The sequence below is a fragment of the Mesocricetus auratus genome, unplaced genomic scaffold, assembly GCF_017639785.1.
Source record: "Mesocricetus auratus isolate SY011 unplaced genomic scaffold, BCM_Maur_2.0 Super-Scaffold_100009, whole genome shotgun sequence".
Lineage (NCBI taxonomy): Eukaryota > Metazoa > Chordata > Mammalia > Rodentia > Cricetidae > Mesocricetus > Mesocricetus auratus.
Genome location: NW_024429193.1, coordinates 16,521,997 through 16,544,478, shown reverse-complemented (window position 1 = coordinate 16,544,478; position 22,482 = coordinate 16,521,997). Strand labels below are relative to the sequence as shown.

The 22,482-nt window shown below is 39.6% G+C and overlaps 1 protein-coding gene across 1 annotated transcript; it reads left to right on the top strand.

The window, feature by feature from the left end:
- The first annotated feature begins 374 nt into the window (after nt 1-374).
- On the top strand, nt 375-17,805 carry LOC101824821 (guanylate-binding protein 2). Its single transcript, XM_005081921.4, has 11 exons — nt 375-965; nt 5,337-5,547; nt 6,040-6,167; nt 6,966-7,075; nt 9,760-9,956; nt 10,285-10,527; nt 11,903-12,183; nt 13,439-13,651; nt 15,327-15,429; nt 15,636-15,829; nt 17,186-17,805. The coding sequence occupies exons 2-11, from the start codon at nt 5,349-5,351 to the stop codon at nt 17,294-17,296; spliced, it is 1,779 nt and encodes a 592-aa protein (XP_005081978.1). The 5' UTR covers nt 375-965; nt 5,337-5,348; the 3' UTR covers nt 17,297-17,805.
- The last annotated feature ends 4,677 nt before the right edge of the window (nt 17,806-22,482 follow it).

Sequence of the window (22,482 nt, the reverse complement as noted above, 5' to 3'; positions counted from 1 at the left end):
ATGCTACAAGGATGACTGGAAATCTGGCCCCTAGGCTTAGAAACAAACCAAAAATCCTTTTTGTTAACCCTTAAGCTCCATAAGATTGACAAATACTCAAGTGGTGCTAAATTGTTTGGGGATTGTATAATGTTAATAGATTATAATGTTAACAGATTTTACTAGTCCAAAAGGAAAACAAACCAGCTGATTTCTAGGCATTTGAGATGCTTAAAAGAACTCAGACTCACTTTCACTTTGCAATATTTTCTCCCCCTCCCTCCCTCCCTCTCCCCCTCCCTCCCTCCCTCTCCGCCTCCCTTCCACCTCCCCTCCCTCCCTCCCTGCTTCCATTCCTGCTTTCCTCCCTCTCTCCTTCCTTTCCTTCTCTCTCACTGATCCTTCTAACTCTACCCTTTTATTTCTTTCTGTCTCTATTCTTTCATAGTATAGAGAAATGGGCTTTAAATAAATCCATACTCTACTCTGAATTGTACAATCTCTTGCTACCTTCATGCAGCTCAGTGGGGTTGGGGCAACTTCCCAAAACAAACACTAATGGCCTAAAGGAGCAAAAGGTAACAGGGGGCGACTTTAAAACCAAGCCCTCCTCAGTAAATGCATCACTTTAGCTCTCTAAAGACGCACATAAACTCTGGGGTTCAAGCCACCATTTATCAGTCTGTAGTTGATCCATGTGAGGCCTTTGTATTGGCACACCCCTCCCTCCTCTCCAGTGGTTGAATCATTTCTTCAGTTCAGTGCTTTCTGCTTTCACTTTCATCTTCCTAAACACAGCTCTTTTTATCGAGCTAACTCCTCCTAAGTTCTGTGGTGAAAATCTGGAACTTCCTAGGCTGCTGCAGAGGGCAGGAGCTCACAGTGCCTGTGAGGACAGTGCTCTGCAGCCAGACTCAAAAGCAAAGCTGACAGCATCTGGCACTTCACTCGGGCTGCTTTCTCTGGGACAAACGGATTTGCTTCAGGTAAGACTTTACCAGACTGTGACTCTGTACGGGAAAGACTTTACCCGATTGTGACTTTACCCTAAAAAGACCTCTTCATGGGAGGCTGAAACTGAGACAGGCATGAGTGGGACAGATCACTTGAATCCCAGCGCTGGTTAACAGAGGTAGCTTTTACTCTTAGTGTGCAGGCCCCACTATGGTGAATTAATTAGGCTCTTCTAAGGGGGAGTCCACAGAAAAGATTATGATTTTTTTGTTAAGTTGATATTCTTTCGTGGTACCATTTTTGATTATGTTTACAGTCTAATGAAACTCAGACAAATCTCCGCTACTTGTTGCCAAGGTCTACCTATTGTAAAGTTAGGCGACCTGGAGTTTGTAAAAAGAGACAATTCCCCCACTGATAATTTAGGAAGTTACAAAACCTTTGTGTAGTTTTAATAAGTATATATGTATGTAAGTATATATGTATGTATACATACTTTGATATTTCATATGTGTAATGTGTTTGTTTTTGTTTTTTTGTTTTTGGAGACAGGGTTTCTCTGTATTGTTTTGGAGGTTGTCCTGGAACTCACTTTGTAGACCAGGCTGGCCTCGAACTCACAGAGATCCACCTGCCTCTGCCTCCTGAATGCTGGGTTTAAAGGAGTGTGTAATGTGTTTTTTATTGTATATAATGTGTACAATATTCCCTCATATCACCCACCCCACCTCTCTAGCTCCATTCTCTTCCCTGTTTCATGTCCTCATTGAGTCAAGTTATTGTGGTTCCTTTGGATATGGGCACAAGGACATCTACTGGAGGTTGGGTAAATTACCAGGGACCATAACACTGAAGAAAACTAACCCTTTGCCCTAGTCATCAACTGCCAAATAGTTCCTAAACTACACCCAGAATTTCCGGAGCCTCTCACCCACCCATAGTGGAATTTTGGCTGCTGGGATTCATGCAGGTTTTCTTTGTTGCTGTTGTTTTTTGGGACAGGGATTCTCTCTGTATCCCTGGTTGTCCTGGAACTTGTTCTGTGGTTCAAGCTGGCCCCAAACTCAGAGATCTGCCTGCCTCTGCCTTCAGAGGGCTGGGATTACAAACAAGTACCACCACCACCTGGCTTTATGCAGGTTTTCTAGAGGCAGCCACAGCTTCTGTGACTTTGGGAGTTCGAAGGCCCTAGCATGTTTCAGAAGACACTGGTTCACCTTACAGCAATGAGTGTCCTCTGTGTGTTATTTTGGCATAAGTACCACTGTGCACTGAAAGGAACCAAAGCTTTGGGAGGAATGCTCAACTATGGGGCAACACAGGGAAAACTGGAGATGGCTCTGAAGGAGTCTGTGGTGCAGGAAAGGACTGCAGCACCATGAATGTGATGAAAGACTGCCAGCCAAATACTGCGTCCAGCTGAAGGAGCCTCAGTGAACACAGGGTACATGCCAGGAAGTAAAATAAAGAATCATCACACAGTACTAAGGCACACAGAACAGAATAAATACCTAGGAGTCCATACTGATGCAATCGAATGAATGAATGATTTAATGACTGTAAGTAGGAACAATACTCCTACTCACTGTAGACCTCCAATTAATAAGAGGCATGATAAGAGTGGGCAGTGATCTTTAGCAAATGAAGTGGTTAATTTAGAAGCTTGGATTATTATTAGATACTAAAAGTAGTGACCAAAGCCACGAAGTATAATAAAGTTACATGTGCTGACTTTTAAACGTGTCTCTCTAGCTGGGTGATGGTGGTGCACAGCTTTAATCCGGAGGCAGAGGCAGGTGGATCTCTGTGAGTTCAAGGCCAGCCTGGTCTACAGAGCAAGTGCCAGGATAGGCTCCAAAGCTACACAGAGAAACCCTGACTCAAACAAACAAACAAAGTGTCTCTCTAATTGATAACTTTCAAAATCTCTCCTTGTTTTTGTTTTTACACTTAAAAAACTGTTTTATTGCTGTATATATTAATGGGTTTCCTTAAGACAATGTATATTATTGTGTCTCACCTATATTGGCCTCCCCAGTATAGCCCATCTCTCCTTACCTAAATGTCCTCATAGTTTTCATCTCCCCAGATAGTTCCTCCCAGGCTTTTATGGAATGGTGTTTGTGTGTTTATGCACACATTCACGCACCTAAGGGTAAAATGTGTGCTACTGTGCCTTTGTTCCTCCTGTCACACTTTTTCACTTTTTCCTCCATCACTATCTCTCTCTTCCCTTCAGAACTGTTCCTCCTTTCTCATTCTTGCTCTTCTAACTTCCTGTGTCTGAACACATATTTGTAAACATAAGTTTAACTATATTCAAATTTAGATTTCACGAATGAGAGAAAATATGCAATGTTTCTTTTGCTCAGTCTGGCTTATTTTGCTTCACATGGTGATCTCTATTCTCGTCTATTATATCCGCAAATCATATACCATCATCTCACCTTATGGCTGAATAGATCTCTACTGGGAACATGCACTATGCTTTCATTTTTTCATTCATCTGTTGATGGACAGCTAGACTGGTTCTATAGTGCAGCAAAAAAATGAAGATGCAAGCATCTTTGACTTATAATCCATATATATATATACATATACATATATATGTGTGTGTGTACATATACACAGACACACAGACACACACACACCAATACACACACACACACACACACACACACACACACACACACACATACACACACATATCCAGAAGTGATAGTTGGTCACCTGGCAGTTCTAAGTTTTTTGAGGAACCTCCATACTGCTTTCCATGGTAGCTGCACCACCACCAATGGATAAGGGTTCTCTTTCAACCCCCTTGAAAGCACTTGTTTTTTTTTTCTTTATGCTACACATTATCAGTGGAGGGAGAGGGAACCTCGATATATTTTAACCTTGTATTTCCCTTGTAACTAAAATTTTAGACATTTTAAAATTATTTTTTCCTTCAGTATATGTTTTCATTTAAATTAGAAACATGGATGCTTCATATGTCAATCACAGCTCCCTCTCCCACCCCTTCTCCCTTGTCCCTCCACCAGCCCCTCTAGCCCCCCACCCAATCCCCATATGATTCCCCAGGGAGGGTGAAGCCCTGCTTGGGGGGATTTCCAAAGTCTGTCATTTCATCCAGGGAAGTACCTAGTTCCTTTCCCATGTGTCCAGGCTGAGAGAGCATCCCTCTATTTAGAATGGGCTCCCAAAGATCATTCATACACCATAGCAAACACTGATCTATTACCCAAGGCCCCAGTGATTTCTGTGGCCTAATTTTAAACTTTTTTTTCCAAATATTTATTTGCTGTTTGAGTGGTAATTTTGGTTACAAAACAGTAAATATCATGGGGCTGATCCAGACCCCCTGAATGTGGGTGTCAGTGAGGAGGCCTCAGCAATCTATGGGGCCTGAAGTAGTAGATCAGCATTTATCCCTGGTGTATGAATGGACTTTGGGAGCCCATTCCACATGGAGGGATGCATTCTCACCCTGGACTCATGGGGCCTAGGCCCAGCCCCTGAAGATATGACAGTCTTTGGAGATCCCCCATGGAGGGCCTCACCCTCCCTGGGGAGCAGAGGGGGGATGGGGTAGGGAGCTGGGGCTACTTGGGGGGTGGAAGAGGAGGGGAGGAAGAGGGAGAGCCACTGGGATTGACATGTAAAGCAAGCTTGTTTCTAAGTTAAATAAAAAAAAATCCAGTAAACAGTTCTTAACTGAGAGATCACATTCAAAAGAGTAATATCAGAGGAAGTCATGTCACCATCATTAACCCTTTGATTGGATCAGTGAAGATCTCAGAGTACCAGTCCTGTCATCTTCTTGCCCAGTATTTGCCCATGTAGTTTCAAACTAGTATTAAGGAAACAACTAAAAAATATAACTGAAAGGTACTCTACAAAATGACTATGATATACTCTCCCAGGGTGTGAAATAGTGAAGGATAAAGAAACAATAAGGATCTAGTGAAGATGAGAGGAAGTTAAAGAGATGTGAGGACTAATGGGAAATCCTGGATTAGATCACAAAGTAGAAAAAGGACATTAGTAAAAACCTTATTTAAGAAAAAGTGGAGGTATAATATGTAGCTTCAGCGAGGGTGTTGTATAAAGGTTGAAAGCCTAGTTAGTTACCACACTGTGTGTATGCAAAATACTAGGATTGGACAAAGCTGAGGAAATGGTATATGCAGCCTTTTAAACCCATTATAGCTTTCAAGTTGTCTATGAACCTCAGACTAGTTGTATTTAAATAGAAGTAGTGAACCATCTATAGGGTAGCCATAAATAGTCCCAGAACTTTTAGAAGTGCACAAAGAACATAGTTCAAAACAGGAAAATTTTAGTACATACTATATCGTTCCTGTGATTGTCTAGAAATTGTTGTCCAATTGCCTTCTTAGAGACAAAAGAGCATGCTGGACATGGCCTCAGAGATCCACATGCTGGAACCCATGTGTCTCATTGAGAACACTGAGGAGCAGCTTGTCATCAATCAGCAGGCTCTAGGGATCCTGTCTGCGATCACACAGCCAGTGGTGGTGGTGGCCATCGTGGGCCTCTACCGCACAGGAAAATCCTACCTGATGAACAAGCTGGCTGGGAAGAAAACAGGTGAGTGCCACCAACACAGCTGTGCTGGGTCCTTTATGTTCACCCATGTAGGCAGCCTCCTAAAAGCAGTTGTAAGGAAACATGTCAGACAGTGGGAAGAATATGAAAAGACAATGTCAATCTATCAGCGGAGTTTATTTTTGCTGAATTATCCTCTACTCACTGAACAGTACGCTTGTTTGCCAACTGAAAGTTGTAGTTATGTTTTAGTGCAAGAACAAATACAGTCACTGAGAAAGCTAACTTCCTTAATGATGAATTAGAAAACAGTCATTAGGCTGTCTATATAGCAGGAGCAAATATCTAGCACTAAGGAATGAATGTATTGACCAGTATTAGATATTTCAAGTACCCTATTTGTAGGGTAGTAATTGAAATCAATACTTGAAGTTGTTTTACAATTTAAAAAATAACTACATTAGTTTTCAACTCAACATCAGAAGCACCATTATTTAATCCCTTCCCCCCTTCCACGCCCATTTTGCTTTGCAGGCTTCTCTCTGGGTTCCACAGTGCAGTCTCACACCAAGGGTATCTGGATGTGGTGTGTCCCTCATCCCCAGAAGCCAGGTTACACCCTAGTTCTGCTTGACACCGAGGGCCTTGAAGATGTTGAGAAGGTAAAAATAAATCTTTAAGATTCTATTTGTATCTTACTAACAGCTCACTTTGTAGTACCCATCCAACTCCAGATTTATACATTTAAATAATTAAATAATATCCTATTCTTCAAGTGTGTTCAAGAGCCAAGAATAGTGGATTAGAACTTAGATAGCTAATGATATTTTAGTCATTTATTCACACCAAAAGATTATTTTTGTTTGAAACACTAATGATACCCTGAACTTGCCTGTACACATTATAAACATTACTGAATATTCAGTGTGGGACCATGATAAAAATATAATGTTTGAAATTCTCAAAAAATTAATAATATATGTTTTAAAAGAAGAGTCATTTCCACATAGGACTATTAGTAAGAGAATGACAGTGTAAGATCTGCAACAATATCTTCATTCATAAAGAACACGTGTTACTACTCTTCCGAAGCTGAGACAAATAACAAAACTCTTATTGAAGGAACTTACTTTCACATGTGCTTAAATATCCCTTGCCATACTATGTCCTGTTAATAAAGCTCAACATGCCAGTTTAGATTTAACCACTGGTCAACATTATGACCTTTAAGTGTGGATATCCTTCATGCTCTCATACATCCAGGTGTACATTTTCTTATAGAAATTGTAGAGCATGAGTTACATATTCATAAAATCATTGAACAGGTAGACAATTATTATGTAGAAGCAATGACTTACTTTTGATGCCATAGCTAATGGGGGACAGATAAAGGCCCATCTTTGGCTACTTAAATTGATGGACAGCCTCTTAGTCACTCTTCTTGACTCATTGACCTGCAGGGAGACAACCAGAATGACTGCTGGATCTTTGCCTTGGCAATCCTACTCAGCAGCACCTTCATCTACAACAGCATAGGAACCATCAACCAGCAGGCCATGGACCAACTGCAGTATCCTTTTTGTGTGGTCTAGAACAGTATTAAAGCTAGGAAGAACAGCTTCATTATTTCATCAGATAGGTAGACAAACATCCTTAGTATTTCTAAGTCATTAACCAATGCCTTTATACTAATCATGTGAGTTTGCCTCAGTTTCCTCAACAAGTTCAACCCCTTAAGTTATTCATTGCAATCAACCTAGTGGCACACTGTTGAGAATATCCCAATCTAACTAATAGCCTGCATTTGTCCAAAACCTCAACGTGATGCAGAACCCATTTTCTCAATAATCACTATTATCATTATCTCTAAATGTTACTTATCTCCTGACTACACACAGAATGCTATAGGTAATATTTATCCTGCAAACCCATAAAAAGATCTGCGACGATGATTGCTTTATAGCCTCCAGTGTCAGTCATCTATGCTTCTCCAATCTACAGCTCAGCCACTTGTTCATTCTTCTGCCATTGGAAAGATGATCTCCTTGGAAGCCAAGGCTCTCCAACCACATCACCTTTCTTTGCAGTCTTTTATCAGCCCCTGACCCACACAGACTTTGCTTGCTGAAGATTTTAAGCCCTACTGTTGGGAGACTGGTAAACAATAGACACCTGTTTTCACTGTTCTCTCCCAGGTCTTTCTCCTCTTATCTTTTCCATCTACTTTCCTGATTACCCACCCGTGTCAGTATCAGTGGTGTAAGAATTTCTATGAACTTAACTTTGGGTATCATACTGTATTCTTTTACATATCACTATGCTCATTCAGAAGTCATGTTATTTCATCTCTTACGGACATTTCAAAAATCAATTGTGTTTCTCTTCTGAACCACTTTGTTCTTGCATCTAAAACTTCTTAATTTTCTAATATTCTATTTCCTTCTCTGGAACACTGTTGGTTATTGCTTTGCTGTATATAGCTTTTATTATGTTTAGGTATGTTTATGTTATCCAAGATCTCTCCAAGACCTTTATCATGAATGGGTGTTGGATTTTCCAAAGGCTTTTTCAGCATCTAGTGGGATGATCATATGATTTTTGTTTCTCAGCTTGTTTTTATGTTGGATTACACTGATGGATTTTCATATATTGAACCATCCCTGCATCTCTGGAATGAAGCCTACTTGATCATGGTGGATGAGTTTTCTAATGTGTTTTTGGATTTGATTTGCCAGTATTTTTGTCATCTTTTGAAATACCATCATGTCTACTTCTTCTACCTTCAACATCTATTGATGGCTTCCTACTTACTAGAAAACAAACATGAACCTTCTTACTTTGTCCTTCATAATTTGTATGTCCTGGCATGTGTTTCTTTATCACTTGTACTCTATGGACCAGAGTTCATGTATGTGTCAGAGGTACACATGCTTTTCAATCAAAGGCATTTTGAGTACTCTCTGGAATGTTCTCCAAGTAGAAGTTTGAATGTTTTTATTTGCCTGTGTTTGTGCAAATCAGGTCCCTCTAAGACCAGATTTTTTATATATCCTGAAACTTGAATCTGGGAACTGAACTGCTCCTAACAACTGAGTCATTTCTCTGGCCTCTCCACTGAGGCTTTCATGAATGACTCCTCTAATTCCTTTAGATTTCTGCTAATCAGGGACTTCAGAAAGCACATGAAGTTCTCTGAGTAACTAGGCATACACAGTTATTATCTAGTCTTTAGATTAAAGCCTTTGCTACATCAAAATGCTAGTAAATATCTAAGATTTTAAAATATTTTATCTACCTGTTTTTGTTTCTGTATTCATCTGGTACAATGTAAGTCCTATAATAGCAGCATCCTTTCATTAATTTTTTTCCTTTTTTTCAATTTAAGTTAGAAACAATCTTAATTCACATGTCAATTCCAGCTAACTCTCCCTCCCCTCCTCCTCTGCCCTCTCCACCAGGTCCCCCAGTCCCTCACCCAGTCTCCACTTCGATCCCCAGGAAGGGTGATGCCCTCCATGGTGGATATCCAGTGACTGTCATTTCATCCAGGGCAGGGCCTAGGCCCTCCCCCAAGAGTCCCAGCTGAGAGAGTATGCCACATTATGGCATGGGCACTCAAAGTCTATTTGTACGCCAGGGATAAATACTACCCAAGGCCCCATAGACTGCCTAGGCCTTTCATTTATTTTAAAAATTATTTCCTGGAACTGTACCTGATTCATATCAGGGGCTCAACAAATGTGTGCAAGTGATTAATGTCCTAGTTTCCTTTCTGTTTCTGTGGTAAACGTTATGACCCAAAGCAACTTGGAGATGAAAGGGTTTGTTTGGTTTATATATTACAGTCTAGCGTCAAGAGAAGCCAAGACAAAAATCCGGAGGCAGAGACTAGAGCAGAGGCTGAGAAGGACTACTGCCTACTGGGTTGCTTTTTGTGACTTACCCTACTACTTTTCTTATACAAACAGGGAACACCTGTCTAGGAATGGCACCACACACTGGGCACTGGGGCTTCTTAAATCAATTAGTAATTGAGAAAATGTCCCCACAGGCATATCTACAGGCCTGGCTGATAGAGTAATTCCTCAGTTCAGGTATTTTTCTCCCCATGTATCTCCAGTTGTGTCAAGTTGACAAAATCTAACCAACACCATTAAAAACAAAAAGAAAATATTAATTTGGGGATGGATGTGTAGAATATTTAACATAAAATAGTAAACTTGCTTTTATAGTTTTCTTAATTTACAATCTCAGCTATGTGACAGAGCTGACTGATCTAATCAAATCAAAGTCATCACCTGAGCAGAGTGATGTAGATGACTCAGCTAACTTTGTAGGCTTCTTTCCAACCTTTGTGTGGGCTCTGAGAGATTTCTCCCTGGACCTGGAAGCTAATGGAAAACCCATCACTGCTGATGAATATCTGGAACATTCATTGACCCTGAAAAAAGGTACCTGGGCTTGGTGGAAAACAATTTCATAAATGCAATTTCTGCACAGTTGACACAGGTCTCTATTTTGTAGTTGTGTTATTCTGACAGTTGTTGTAGGAAATGAAACACAACTTCACTGTATCATTTGAACTCCATGTGAAATTTCACAAGCTACTTCTTAACAAAACGGTGTTTTCTTTCTTATTCCTTTAAGTTTGTATCATTAATCTGTTTAAGGTGTTTTTTTTTTTAGCTTACATAGGCTTTTAGAAGTTATGGAATTGGAAGTGTCATATATTGAAGTAATTCATTTGAAGTTTACTATATCTTATTTTCATTTTTGCAGGATCTGATAAGAAAAGTAAAAGCTATAATGAGCCTCGGTTCTGCATCAGGACATTCTTCCCAAAGAGGAAGTGCTTTGTCTTTGACAGGCCTGCTCAGAGGAAGTATCTTTCCAAACTAGAGACAATTAGAGAAGAAGATCTTAGTGGTGAATTTGTAGAACAAGTTGCAGAATTCACCTCCTACATCTTGAGCTATTCCAATGTCAAGACTCTGTCTGGTGGCATCATAGTCAATGGGCCACGTAAGTCTTCCCCTGTACTTCCAATCTGGGCTTGTCGTCTGCTCGTTGTAGGATATGTCATTGAAAATGTGGTGCATGCATCACATGACGGAATTTACTTAGGAACTAAGGCCATTACTCAGCATCTCATATCTGTAATACAAAAAGGGAAATTGAGAAACAAACTAAAATCTAATCCAAACCTAGAAGCCTTTTCCCCTCATCCATGGTTCCTACTTATAAAAAGGATTGTTAAAGGTTAGAAAAACATGAAAATTCCCTATATGGAATTTGTCACTACAATTTTTAATGTACAAACAAAATGTTTAGTAACGACTTTAAAGAGCCAACTATTGGGTTTAATAAGTCACATTCCATCATAATTACAACAGAAAAACACTTTAAAAGAAAACAAAAAACCCAACCATTCATAGTGATAAATAATAGTTCACAAATTAATAAGGAGTGGCTACATGGGAGCCAGACGTCTAGGTAAGGGACATAAGTCCATGGGCACAGAGAACACATTGGTTTTCTCAAGTTGAGTATGGTGAGAAGTTGAAATGGGTGTGAGGTACCCACAAGGACATTGGGTAATACCTGAGGTACTAATGTAACAGGAGAAGGCCCAAAGCAGGACACAACTTTCCAACTTCAACAAAGTAAGAGTCACGTGACTGAGAGAAGGGAGTGGATAAGAGATTCCCCCATTGGAGAAGTGAGCAATGGTGATGTCGTGAAAAGAGACGAACTTGATTTAAGGAAATTACAGTTGGTTCTACGCTCTATGGAGGATTTATCAAGCAGAGATTCTGGAGGACAAGATAAAGTTTTTAAGTTTACATTCGTAACTATCTTGAATATTCTGCATATGACATATTGTCCTGCTATAAAGGGGCAGGAAGATTCCTGGAGTGTGATGCTTTCAATCAATCAGCAAAGTCATGATCAGAGCTAGATGGTGGGCTCATCTATTTACAGCTTTGTGGAGGTTCTGGGCTGGTATCTTCATATAGGAGAAAGACAGGACTGCAAAGATGTAGCACTTTAAAAACAAACAACAACAAAACCAGTATAAAAACAAAACTATCAAATGGCTACTAAAAATTAATGAAAATAAAAAGGTAAATTATGAGAGGAAAGAAACAGATTGAGAATAGAGAGAGAAAGGGATAATAAGATTTGATATCACAACTCTCTTCTCCTAATGCTGGAAGCCATTCAGTCAAACATCTATCTTTGGAACAAATGAAGGAGAATGAAAAAGAGGATTTAATATCCTCTGAATCTTAAGATTAATAAATTACTAAGTTGCTATCCTTTCTCAGATAATCCTGAAAAGTGATGAGTGCTCTTTCTACCAGATAACAGCCATTTTCTTAACTTCTTTGGTTAGGTCTACAGAACTTGGTGTTGACCTATATCAATGCCATCAGAAGTGGAGAACTGCCCTGCATGGAGAATGCTGTCCTGACTTTGGCTCAGATAGAGAACTCAGCTGCAGTGCAAAAGGCCATTGAGCACTATGAAGAACAGATGAACCAGAAGGTGCAGCTGCCCACGGAAACCCTGCAGGAGCTGCTGGACCTGCATAGGCCCATTGAGAGTGAGGCCATTGAGGTCTTCATTAAGAATTCTTTTAAGGATGTAGACCAAAAGTTCCAGAAGAAATTAGGGGTATGTGTGGTACCCCAAGACAAGCATGGGCCTTTTCTGGGATGAACATTGTCCTTAGCCTTCAATACAGTGACACTCAGGGATGTGTACAGATTTGCAATGGCTATTGAAAGATTAGAATATGCTGGAGTTTGATCAAAAAGCATGACACTATAATAAGTTATGTTTTGCACACTCATGCACATGTACACATGCGCACACATGCACACACACACACACTCCATTTTTGTTATTTCCCCACTCTGGAAACAATGTTCTCAGACACTGAGAGAATTACACAACTGCATTTACAAAGGGTTGTTTCATTAGCTTTTTCATAATATAATGTTTTTACTCTTTGAGAATTTTAAGTATAATGTGTTTTTTTCATATTCATTTCTAATGTAGCTTTTATTGTCAAGAATTCACTGCTTTTGTGTTCTGCACTAGCAATGAGTAACTAAGCATAAGAAGGTTTATGGATGTTTTGCCATTTCATCAGTGGCAATGCTTCTCAGATTTCCAAGGCTGGTTTTTATAAAGGACATGTGGCTTCATTCAGAAGTTCTGGGGAAACACGGCAGTCAATGTGAAGAAGACATTGACTACTCCCCGACCTAAAAGAGATACAGAAGTTGATATTTAGTTGCTTTCTTGATATCAAATAGAGAGAGAACTCTTCTGTTATGGTTTCCAAACATAGAAGATCCCCACATATCATCTTCAGTCCTTTCATTATCTGTAAAGAGAGAAAATATAGGGAAATATTCATTTGTGAAAGAGCACTGCATAATCAATTAGCCTCTACTGAGTGTTTCTTTATCATCTCTGGGCTTAGTACTCTGTATTAGCTCATATAGTCTAACAAGAAACCTCTGAGATTAGTGGTGTTACCCCATTCTTATAGACAAGGAAACTTTAGCCCACTAATGACATGTTCATGACGTTACAAAAAAATGGGTTCAGGAAGTCTGCACAGAGTGGCCTATCTTTAATTTATAATCTGAAATATTCCTTCAATTAGTAGCTTCAGTAGATAGACATTTCCTGTGAAGTAGTGACTGTACTCTGGAAATATCTCTGAAGAAGGAGAATAGAGAACAAGGTCTGTAGGAAATCAAATTTGAAGTGTAAATTGCTATAGCCAGCACCCTTTTCAGGGGTATCTTGGATCTCACAGTGAGGTGAAGAGCATGGCCCCAGTTAGTGATTTCCCAGTAGTCGGTTGTGTTATCTCCTTCCTCTCAACAATCTGTGTGATTTTGTCCTTACTCAGGAGCAGCTGATAGTAAAGCGAGATGCCTTTATTAAGAAAAACATGGATGTGTCATCAGCTCGTTGCTCAGATTTGCTGGAGGATATTTTTGGTCCTTTGGAAGAAGAAGTCAAACAGGGGACATTTTCTAAACCAGGAGGTTACTACCTCTTTCTTCGAAGGAAACAAGAGCTGGAGAAAAAATATAACCAGGCTCCTGGAAAGGGGCTCCAGGTAAACTGAGTAGTTGGTACCATTTGAAGGTGCAATGGTGTTGGCGGGGAGTGCCTTTGTCTTACATCCATCTAGGCAGAGAGCTAACCCTGAGACAGATAGCATCTTTCTCCTTGGAAGTACAACAGGACTTCTCAGAAATGTTTATGGAATTCATGCATTCACTCAACTATTCAGGCATCTAATCATCTAAAATGATTTGTTTGGCTTTGTGTGTCAATAAATTCTCAGGTTGCTAGAGATAAGAGGATTAACAAAAAAGAAGGAAAACTAATTAAAAGTTATGTTCATTCAAAGTACTTTAAGAATGAAGTAATTTGAACCCATGAACAAATGTCATTTATCTGTTAGCCCTTAGATAGTTCTCCCTGTACTTCAGAAATGTATTCTCTTAATTCTCACACCATCACAGAAACCGTGCATTACTAGGGTGCCATAAAGAGAAACAAACACGAGGCATAGTGAAGCAGAAGCCTTGCTTAAGATCACACAGCTAAGAATCAGCAACTCTTGAGTGCAGTACCAGCTGGCATCATCTGTATCCTTCATCTCTAGACTACTCTATGCTGATATTAGAGTTCAAGTTTGGGTTTGACTTTGCGTTTTTTACAAACAACAATGTCATTTAAATGACTAAACATTTCTTCTTTTTCTTGTGTACAATAAGTCATATTGGAATAACCCCGTGCTGCTGTGGTGGCTTCATTACCTTCTTGTTCAAAGGCGTCTTGCTTTGTTTTCAAGAATATTAGTCTAGGGACTCTGCCTCCAAGCTGTATCCATGCTCTCAGACAACACTGGAGCATCAGGCTTTTCTTCAAATTTATGCCATGGAACAAAAAGGAAGGACAAAGGACAAAAGGATGGTGCTTCAACTCCTTTTAAAATTTTAAGGCACACCATAACACTTTTTTGATTATATTCCTTTCAGAAGAATTTAATCCCATGGATTTATAAGAGACACTGTAATTTACTGTTTTGATAAAGTATGAGGTAAAGATTTAACAAAACATTCAAAGAAGTTAGACAGGAAGGGAAGTGGCTATGTACGGGATGGGAATTTTAAACAACAGAACAGGTCCATAAGAGAAAATTAATGTGTATTTGAGGTATAGCAAGAAACCTGTTATTCCAGTAGATGATGTGCAATGCAGAGATTAGCCAGAGATACAGGAGATCACAATACAAATAGGAAGCATCTTAGAGGACACTGGAAAATTTTTGATGCTCATTTGTATGAGCTATAAAGTCATCTTTAAGCACTGGAATAATATGACCGTTCTTAAAGTAACATGGGGAAGTTCTGGTTACCCTGAGATAAGTGATCTACAGTAGTCAGAAAGCAATATCTGGGGCTTTGAGACTTGGATGCTACAGATGGCAATCAAAAAGCTGAGGTTACATTTTTGAAGCTAAAAGTGACATGATCAGTTCATGGTCACGTAAGAGACATGGGAAGCCTGTAAGCAAAGAGATCACATATGCAAGTAGTTCAAAAGTTTTAATAGAGTCTAAAAGATGGGGATATGGAAAGGATTGGATTTGGGGAGGGGCTCTCTAAGTCAGTCTTAAGACCATTAAATATAAGAAGCTCTTTGACTTGTTACATAGCTGGTAACACTAAAGTCAGTAAATAGACACATTGGCTTGTCTTCAACTTATTCTACGCAACTAGGCAGAAGAGACGCTGAAAAAGTACTTTGAGTCCAAGGACGACGTGGCTGAAACACTTCTAAAGACAGACCAGTCACTCACGGAGGCAGCAAAGGAAATTGAAGGTGAGAGCTGTTGAGACTCCAGTGCTTGGAAGCCCTTGATGCATTTAGCAACATTGGTCTATTTGAAATCATCATTGCAGAGAAAGAATCACAAGTATCATTCTTGGTGTTTTTAAATTGGTATATGTGTGAATTTTTAAAGGAGATAAAAAGCGAAAGTAACTCATAACAATTTAATCTTTTTATTCTTTGCTTTTCCTCCTCAGTGGAACGTATAAAGACTGAAGCTGCTGAAGCTGCCAACAGAGACTTAGCAGAGAAGCAAAAGAAGTATGAGCTGATGATGGCAGAGAAGGAAAAGAGTTACCAGGAGCATGTGAAACAGCTGACTGAGAAGATGCAGCAGGAACGGGAACAGTTAATAGCAGAGCATAACAAAATGATAGCTCTCAAACTTCAGGTACTTGATCATATCATCTCAGCAAGTTCCTGTGGGCCAATCAAAAAGGAGCGTATCAGAGTGGTGAAAAAACAGCTTAGTAGCTAAGAGCATTTATTGCTCTTACAGAGGACCCAGGTCTGCTTTTCAGCACCCTACACAGGGCTTAAAAAAGTCCATAACTCTAGTCCCCCTTCTGACCTCTGCAGATACTGCACGTATGTGGAACATTTACGTATATCTCAAGTAAGGCATTCATACACTTAAAATTACACCAATAAAGCTAAAACTCAAACAAGGAAACCAAAAAGCAAGTTTATCAGTAGTCTGAGGCAGGGGGATGACTGGTTCCACGTCAGCCAGAGATATGAAGACTTTCACAATAAAAACTTCTGCAACACCGTAAATAGTTCAGATATTCTGATACATTTTCCTTCCCTCATGACTTATCTTCAGCCGTGTCTAGTGAGTAAGAGCTGTTAATGTCTGGATGAAACCCTTCATTAGGCTATGCATAGACAATGACTAATCAGAGCTGCTTATGTATCTCCTATTTAACAACTTGGGACTATATTTTGTGCTGGATGGAGACGTTGTGGTTTTATCAGAATGCAGGATACAATATCCAGCTTATTTTCTCCAGTAAGTGGGACCCACAGGGATTTCATTTTTGCCACATCTAACATGACCTTGTCTCTGGAAACATCCTGATGGATAGCAAGAATCCCTAACCTTCTACCCACTCAAGCACATTGGTTAAGTACTCAAATTGCAGTACTCTACTGTTTTTCATGCATTCCTCTGCATAATGCATTCCTCTGCATCAGTGCTGAATCTCCATGGTCGCCCTTATGAGGACCTCGGACCCCAGTTGCTTGAGTGTATTTCTGTCATCTAGCTCTGTCAGTAAAATTTCGGACATGTGCTAAATTCCTTCATTGAACACCTGTCCAGATTCTGAATTGAGTAATAGCCTTCCACCCATCTTTCTTACCTTCTTAGGTGTGTTTGAGAGTCCACACTACACAAATCACAGATGAGGCAAAACAAGAAGGAAGCTGGAGTTTTTACAGAAAAAATTGTATTTTACATAAGTCAAAAGAACCAAGAATTGGATGTGAGAGTTGTGAGCCACTAGTGCTGTAGGAACTGTTAGACAACATTTCTAATGCTGGAGAAAGCATAAGAAATTTATCAGCTTGCATAGGAAATAGGAGAGAGGGCAGGGAGGGGAGAGAATGGAAGTTAAGGAAGGAAAAGGCTTCAAGAAAAACAGCAAAATTACTTTAGGAACTAATGTAACAAACAAAGGAGAGCTTGTGTGACCCTCTTAAGAATATGGGAAGCTGCTGAGTTCCCTCTCCATTTCCATTTTAGGAACAGGAACGGCTTCTCAAGGAAGGATTCCAGAACGAGAGCAGGAGACTTCGGCAAGAGATCAACAGCATACAACTGAGGCAACCACCTCGGAAATGCACCATACTCTGAATGTCTGAGGTCCGACTCTTTCTGCCCAGCTACCTTTCATCAAGGAACATGTTGATTGGGATCCTTCAGGGTTTGAAACAACTGTTATTAAATTAGCTCAACTCAATGCAAATCACCTGTAACTCTGTGTTCACTGTGTGACGCTGGACATACAGAGGAGTTTCAAGTCTGCGAAATGCATGTGTGAATGGAATCTCTGCCGTCTGTGTTTTAGAGGTCCTCTTGACCTGCTCCGTGCCCAGGATACATATGTTTCTCCTTTATATCTTCAATTTTCTTTTTTTTTCTGCTGTATAGTGTCTACAATCACAGAGCAGACAACTTTTAATTAACTCTCAGAATGAATTCCTTTTTATTTCTTAAGGAATCTGATTTTTTAAAATTACAGTCATTCAAAAACTAAACCCCATCCCTTTTCCCCCTTTATCTCCCTGCTATGACATCCTGACTTGTACTTTCTAAGCATACATATCTTGCAGAAGTTAATAAAAAGCATTAACCCACTGTAATTATTTCAGAATATGCATTTTATTTGTGGTTCATTAAGGAAATAACAAAATCTTCTAGTAAACTAAAAGTTATTTTATTTTTGATATCATTAGGTGGCACCCAAGTACTCTAGGATAGTAGGGTGCCTACTCTCTATCTATTTCATTAAGAATAATGCCACCACCGAAAGATAATGTTGAAGCCATGTGTCTCATCTCTCTCATGGAATGTAGAAACAACAACACCTTTCATATGTTCACTTTTGACTGGTGCTCATATCAAACCCAGGGCTGTAACGAGGCACTTTGACTAAAACACTAAGTCACAGAATAACATCAGTGGGTATAATGTTTCCTTGATAAAGGTTTGGATGTAAGCTGGTAGTACTATGTGTGTTCATAGAAATGGCTCACTGTTTACAGCTGGGGAATCAAGAATCCTGTCTGTTTCTGTGTTTGTTCAAATGCAGGCTTTAAGATGGTACTCAGTGGGTAGAGCAACAGGAGCGTTGACTAGGTACAGAAAATGTCCTGAGGGAAATGAAATCCTCCTTTAATTTGAGTTTATAAATTGACTCACACACTGTAACGTGTACTCTTTAAGCCAGTCACTTGGGTCCTGTTGTCGTTTTAGCCCCCAAATAACACATGAGACACTATATTAAATATAAAGCTGTTGGTCATTCGATTGGTTTCTTATTGGCTAGCTCTGACTTAACTATTAACCCATAATTACTAATATATATCTTTATAAGGACTTATCTTTTTGAGGACGGCCTCCTGATGCATCCTTTCCTCTCGGGAGATCATGACTCTCTTGACTACATTTCCCAGAATCCTCCTTCACTCGTAGTCCCACCTATCTTGCTTCCCTATTGATCAACAGTGCTTTATTTATATATACACAGAAGGACTTCCCACATCAACATGCCAATGTTTTATTTTATTCAAAGTGTGTGTTATAGTGCTGGTGATTGTATCTCAGTTGGGACAGTGCTTACCATGCATGCATGAAGGTGGGTTTAAGGGTTGCCCAAACCTGGCAAGGTGGCATATGCCTATAATCTAAGCATTTGGAGGGCAGATAGGAAGATCAGGTGTTTATGGTCTTCCTCTGCTACATAATAAGTTCAAAACCAGCCTGGGCTAGAGATTTCTTTAAACAAACAAACAAACAAAAAATAACAATGTGTATTATTGGTGAAATGATCTAATTGCCTTGTATATTTGTGAAAAAAAATGTCCTTTTCAGTCTCCTGATCCCTTTTGCAAATTAGAGGCACTAATTAATAAAGTATGGTTTTGCCTTGTTGCTAAATTAATTAAATAACACACACACAGACATAGACAGGGACACACACACACACATACACACACACACACACACATGCACACACACACACCCACACATCAATTTTACAGTGAAGACTTGTCTAAAGGTAGCACCCCAGCTTGTAGGACCTGGTATCCAGCCTCTAAATGAAATGTGAGGAGCTTTCCAATGCTACTCTGGATGCTACCTGCATTCCATTTTCATATTCTTGGTAAATATTCAGTGCCTCCCTCTCCCTCTCCCTATGAAGAGCTGAATATTTTGATTGTTCACATCTCTAGATGAGTCCCGCCTACCTGCCTCTACATAGCAGAACTTGAGTCATAAGATTCTCCTTGGGCTACTCTGTGATTATAGCTGTCTTTCTCCCACTTTGGAAGTAGAAACTCATTAGGTACTATAGCTAATTCACATTACAGTTAATTATGTCATCTAGGGAGATCCTTTGGAGATGTGCCCTAGCACGCTATAATTGAAAAACTCAGTCCTATTTCCTTGTAGATCACAACAGCATACTAATATTTCTCATGCCATCATTCAGTATAGTTTGTATTGTTTCATTGTATATAAGACATAATGAAATATATCTCCAACCCTATAATTACAAAATAACCTAGTTGTACACTTTTATTTGAGATGTATTCTTCCTCCTCAACATACCTGTTATTTTAATTTTACCATAGTTAATATTCTGTATCTACTCCCTTGTTCTTACTTAAAATGCCTCTGTAACTTTATCAAATTATTATTTCCTATTAGTTCATATTCAGTCTTCTTTTTTTCTCTTCTCTGAATCCAAACAAAAAAAATTTCCAGTTTGTCAAAATGAGGAATTTTCTCCCAAATTTTGTTGGAAGTTCACCCACTTCTCCTTCCTTCTATCTCAGTTGCCATTCATTAATATGGCTTGAAAGTATTCCCCCTCTATAAGTAAATAGTAAGCAACATTCAATTATTTCCTATTGCTGCTGTATTTCCCCTAGACACACCAACTCTTGTTTATGTAACCTACAAGCTGTGTCCACGGAATGGGGTAAGGAAAACCTCCTCATATGATATACTGTTGATGTGGCTTGGTTTCCTCTGGGAGGGTTTTCAGTCCTTCAACTCCATGGAGGCTCGGAGTTATCTGAAGATGTCTAAGCTGGAACCTTCCCAGAAAACCCTCCTACTGTGGTCCTATCTGACTCCCTTCCTCATACCCACTCTTCTACAATATACTACAGAAGACGGTGAGGACAGTGCTTCATGCTGAGCATTTCTCTCTGGATATTTAAGGCTTAGAAAATCCCAGGAGTCTAACCAGGGAACAACTCATGTGCACATGCTTAGCCACACCTTGGAGGGAGTGTGTCCTCAAATGTACCCATCTCCCCTGTTTCACCACAACCCACTCCACCTAGTGTCTGCTGTTAGATGTTTCAGAGCATGCTAGCTCACCAGTCCTATCACACACACATTCTAGAACATACTTATCATCTTTGAACAGGATCTCCATAGCTTGGAATGAAAGTGAGAAAGCATAACATTACACACTTCCATCAGGAGGTGGGGAGACAGAAGGGGGTCTGGATATCAATGCACCTTCATATTTCTCTCTATGGAACGACTCCTCTTGCCAATCTTCATCACTCTAACAGATCATCAGTTTCCTACGTGGAATGTGTGTTTTTTCTTAGTTGTGTGCATTTATGAAAAGAATAATCACACTTGCAAAGATGATTTCAAAGAGATAGAGGCATGTGGCACACAGAATTTGAGTCTACCTTTGAAGAACAATAGGCAGAAATTAAACCAAATTGTCTTTCCTCTCTGAACCTGGGTTGATCATGAGGACCAAATGTCAGAAATCTTGGACATGATCTTATGTGAAAAGTCATTATAAGCCTTTAAACTATAGTCACTGTGAAATGAGGATGACCAACTCATTTTGGGAAAAATTGAACGATTTTAGCATAATGCCTCTCATATAAGTTTTAAATACTACATTTAAATATAACATTCTTCTTTCAGGGCAGATATTTTATATATTTTAAATTACAACGATCGGCACATATTAATTGCACAAATGACTAGAATCCACTGTGACGTTTTTGTACATTCTGAGACTGTGTATTGATCTCATTACCTACCTTCCTATGGTGCTTCTTCAATTCTTTCTCTCCACTTTTGGCAGTCTGTTCCCGATTTACTTATATTTCTATTTTCCAATTCAGGTCATGTTTGTTTGTTTTACACGTGATGGAAAGCATGCAATTCTTGTCTTTCTGGTCAGGGATATATCACTTAGCATGATATCCTACAATAATATCCACATTCCTGTAAATGACAGGATTTCATTCTTCTTTATGTCAGAACCTACATCATTGTGCTCTCTCTCTCTCTCTCTCTCTCTCTCTCTCTCTCTCTTCTTTATTTATCTATTGTTGGCAGTTCTATGATTCCATTTCTTGGGCTTTTTAACTAATGCCAAAATGTACATGAATCTGTAGGTATGTCTTTTATCTTCTTATTTCCTCCAGACATATACCCAGGAGTTCCTGGGTTTCCGTAGACAATGTTCCATAGTTTCCATAGACTTCCATCAACTTTGTCTCTGCCTGGACGTAACAGTTAATATTGTTTGTCAACTTGGCAAAGTCTAGAATCCCCGAGGAGGCAACCCTCTGGGCATGTCTGTGAAAGAATTTCAAGACTGGATAAATGAATTGAAAACACCCACACTGAATGTGGGCAGTACTGTTGTATTGTGTGGTATCTGAGAATGAATTCAAGGGGGAGGCCAGGCAGGACTCCGGCATGCATTTGTCTCTGCTTCCTGGCTGTAGATGTAAGGTGCCAGCAGCCTCAAGCTTCTGCCCCCATAGTGAACTGCACCCTGTAACAATGAGCCAAAGCAAACCTTCCACTCCTTCACTTGCTTTTATTAAGTATTTTGTTGCAGCCAAAAGAAAAGCAACTAATACAGAACATTGGTGCCAGCAGGGTCAGCTTTACTATGTTAATCTGACCACATGGTGCTTAGAGCATCCAGTTATAAAGTGGCCCTTCCCTGTGTTCTATTGCAGCCTGAATTACACGTTCATGAAAGACTGTAAAAAGTAACACTAAGCCACCATACAGTTATTCTGTCATTTCGAACCGAGTAACAGGAAGTGTATGTGATCTGGTAAGAATGTGAGTGGTACATCCCAGGGCATCAGAACACTCTCTCTGTTGAAATTCCCAAAACTAAACACAGGGTGATCAGTCCTTTGAAAATGTAAACAGAGAAAGTAGAGAAGCGCCACATGACGTCTATCCGGGCAGATGTGTGCTCACATGGAATCAGTCCCCACATGTTAGTTTTGTCAAAGTTACCATGA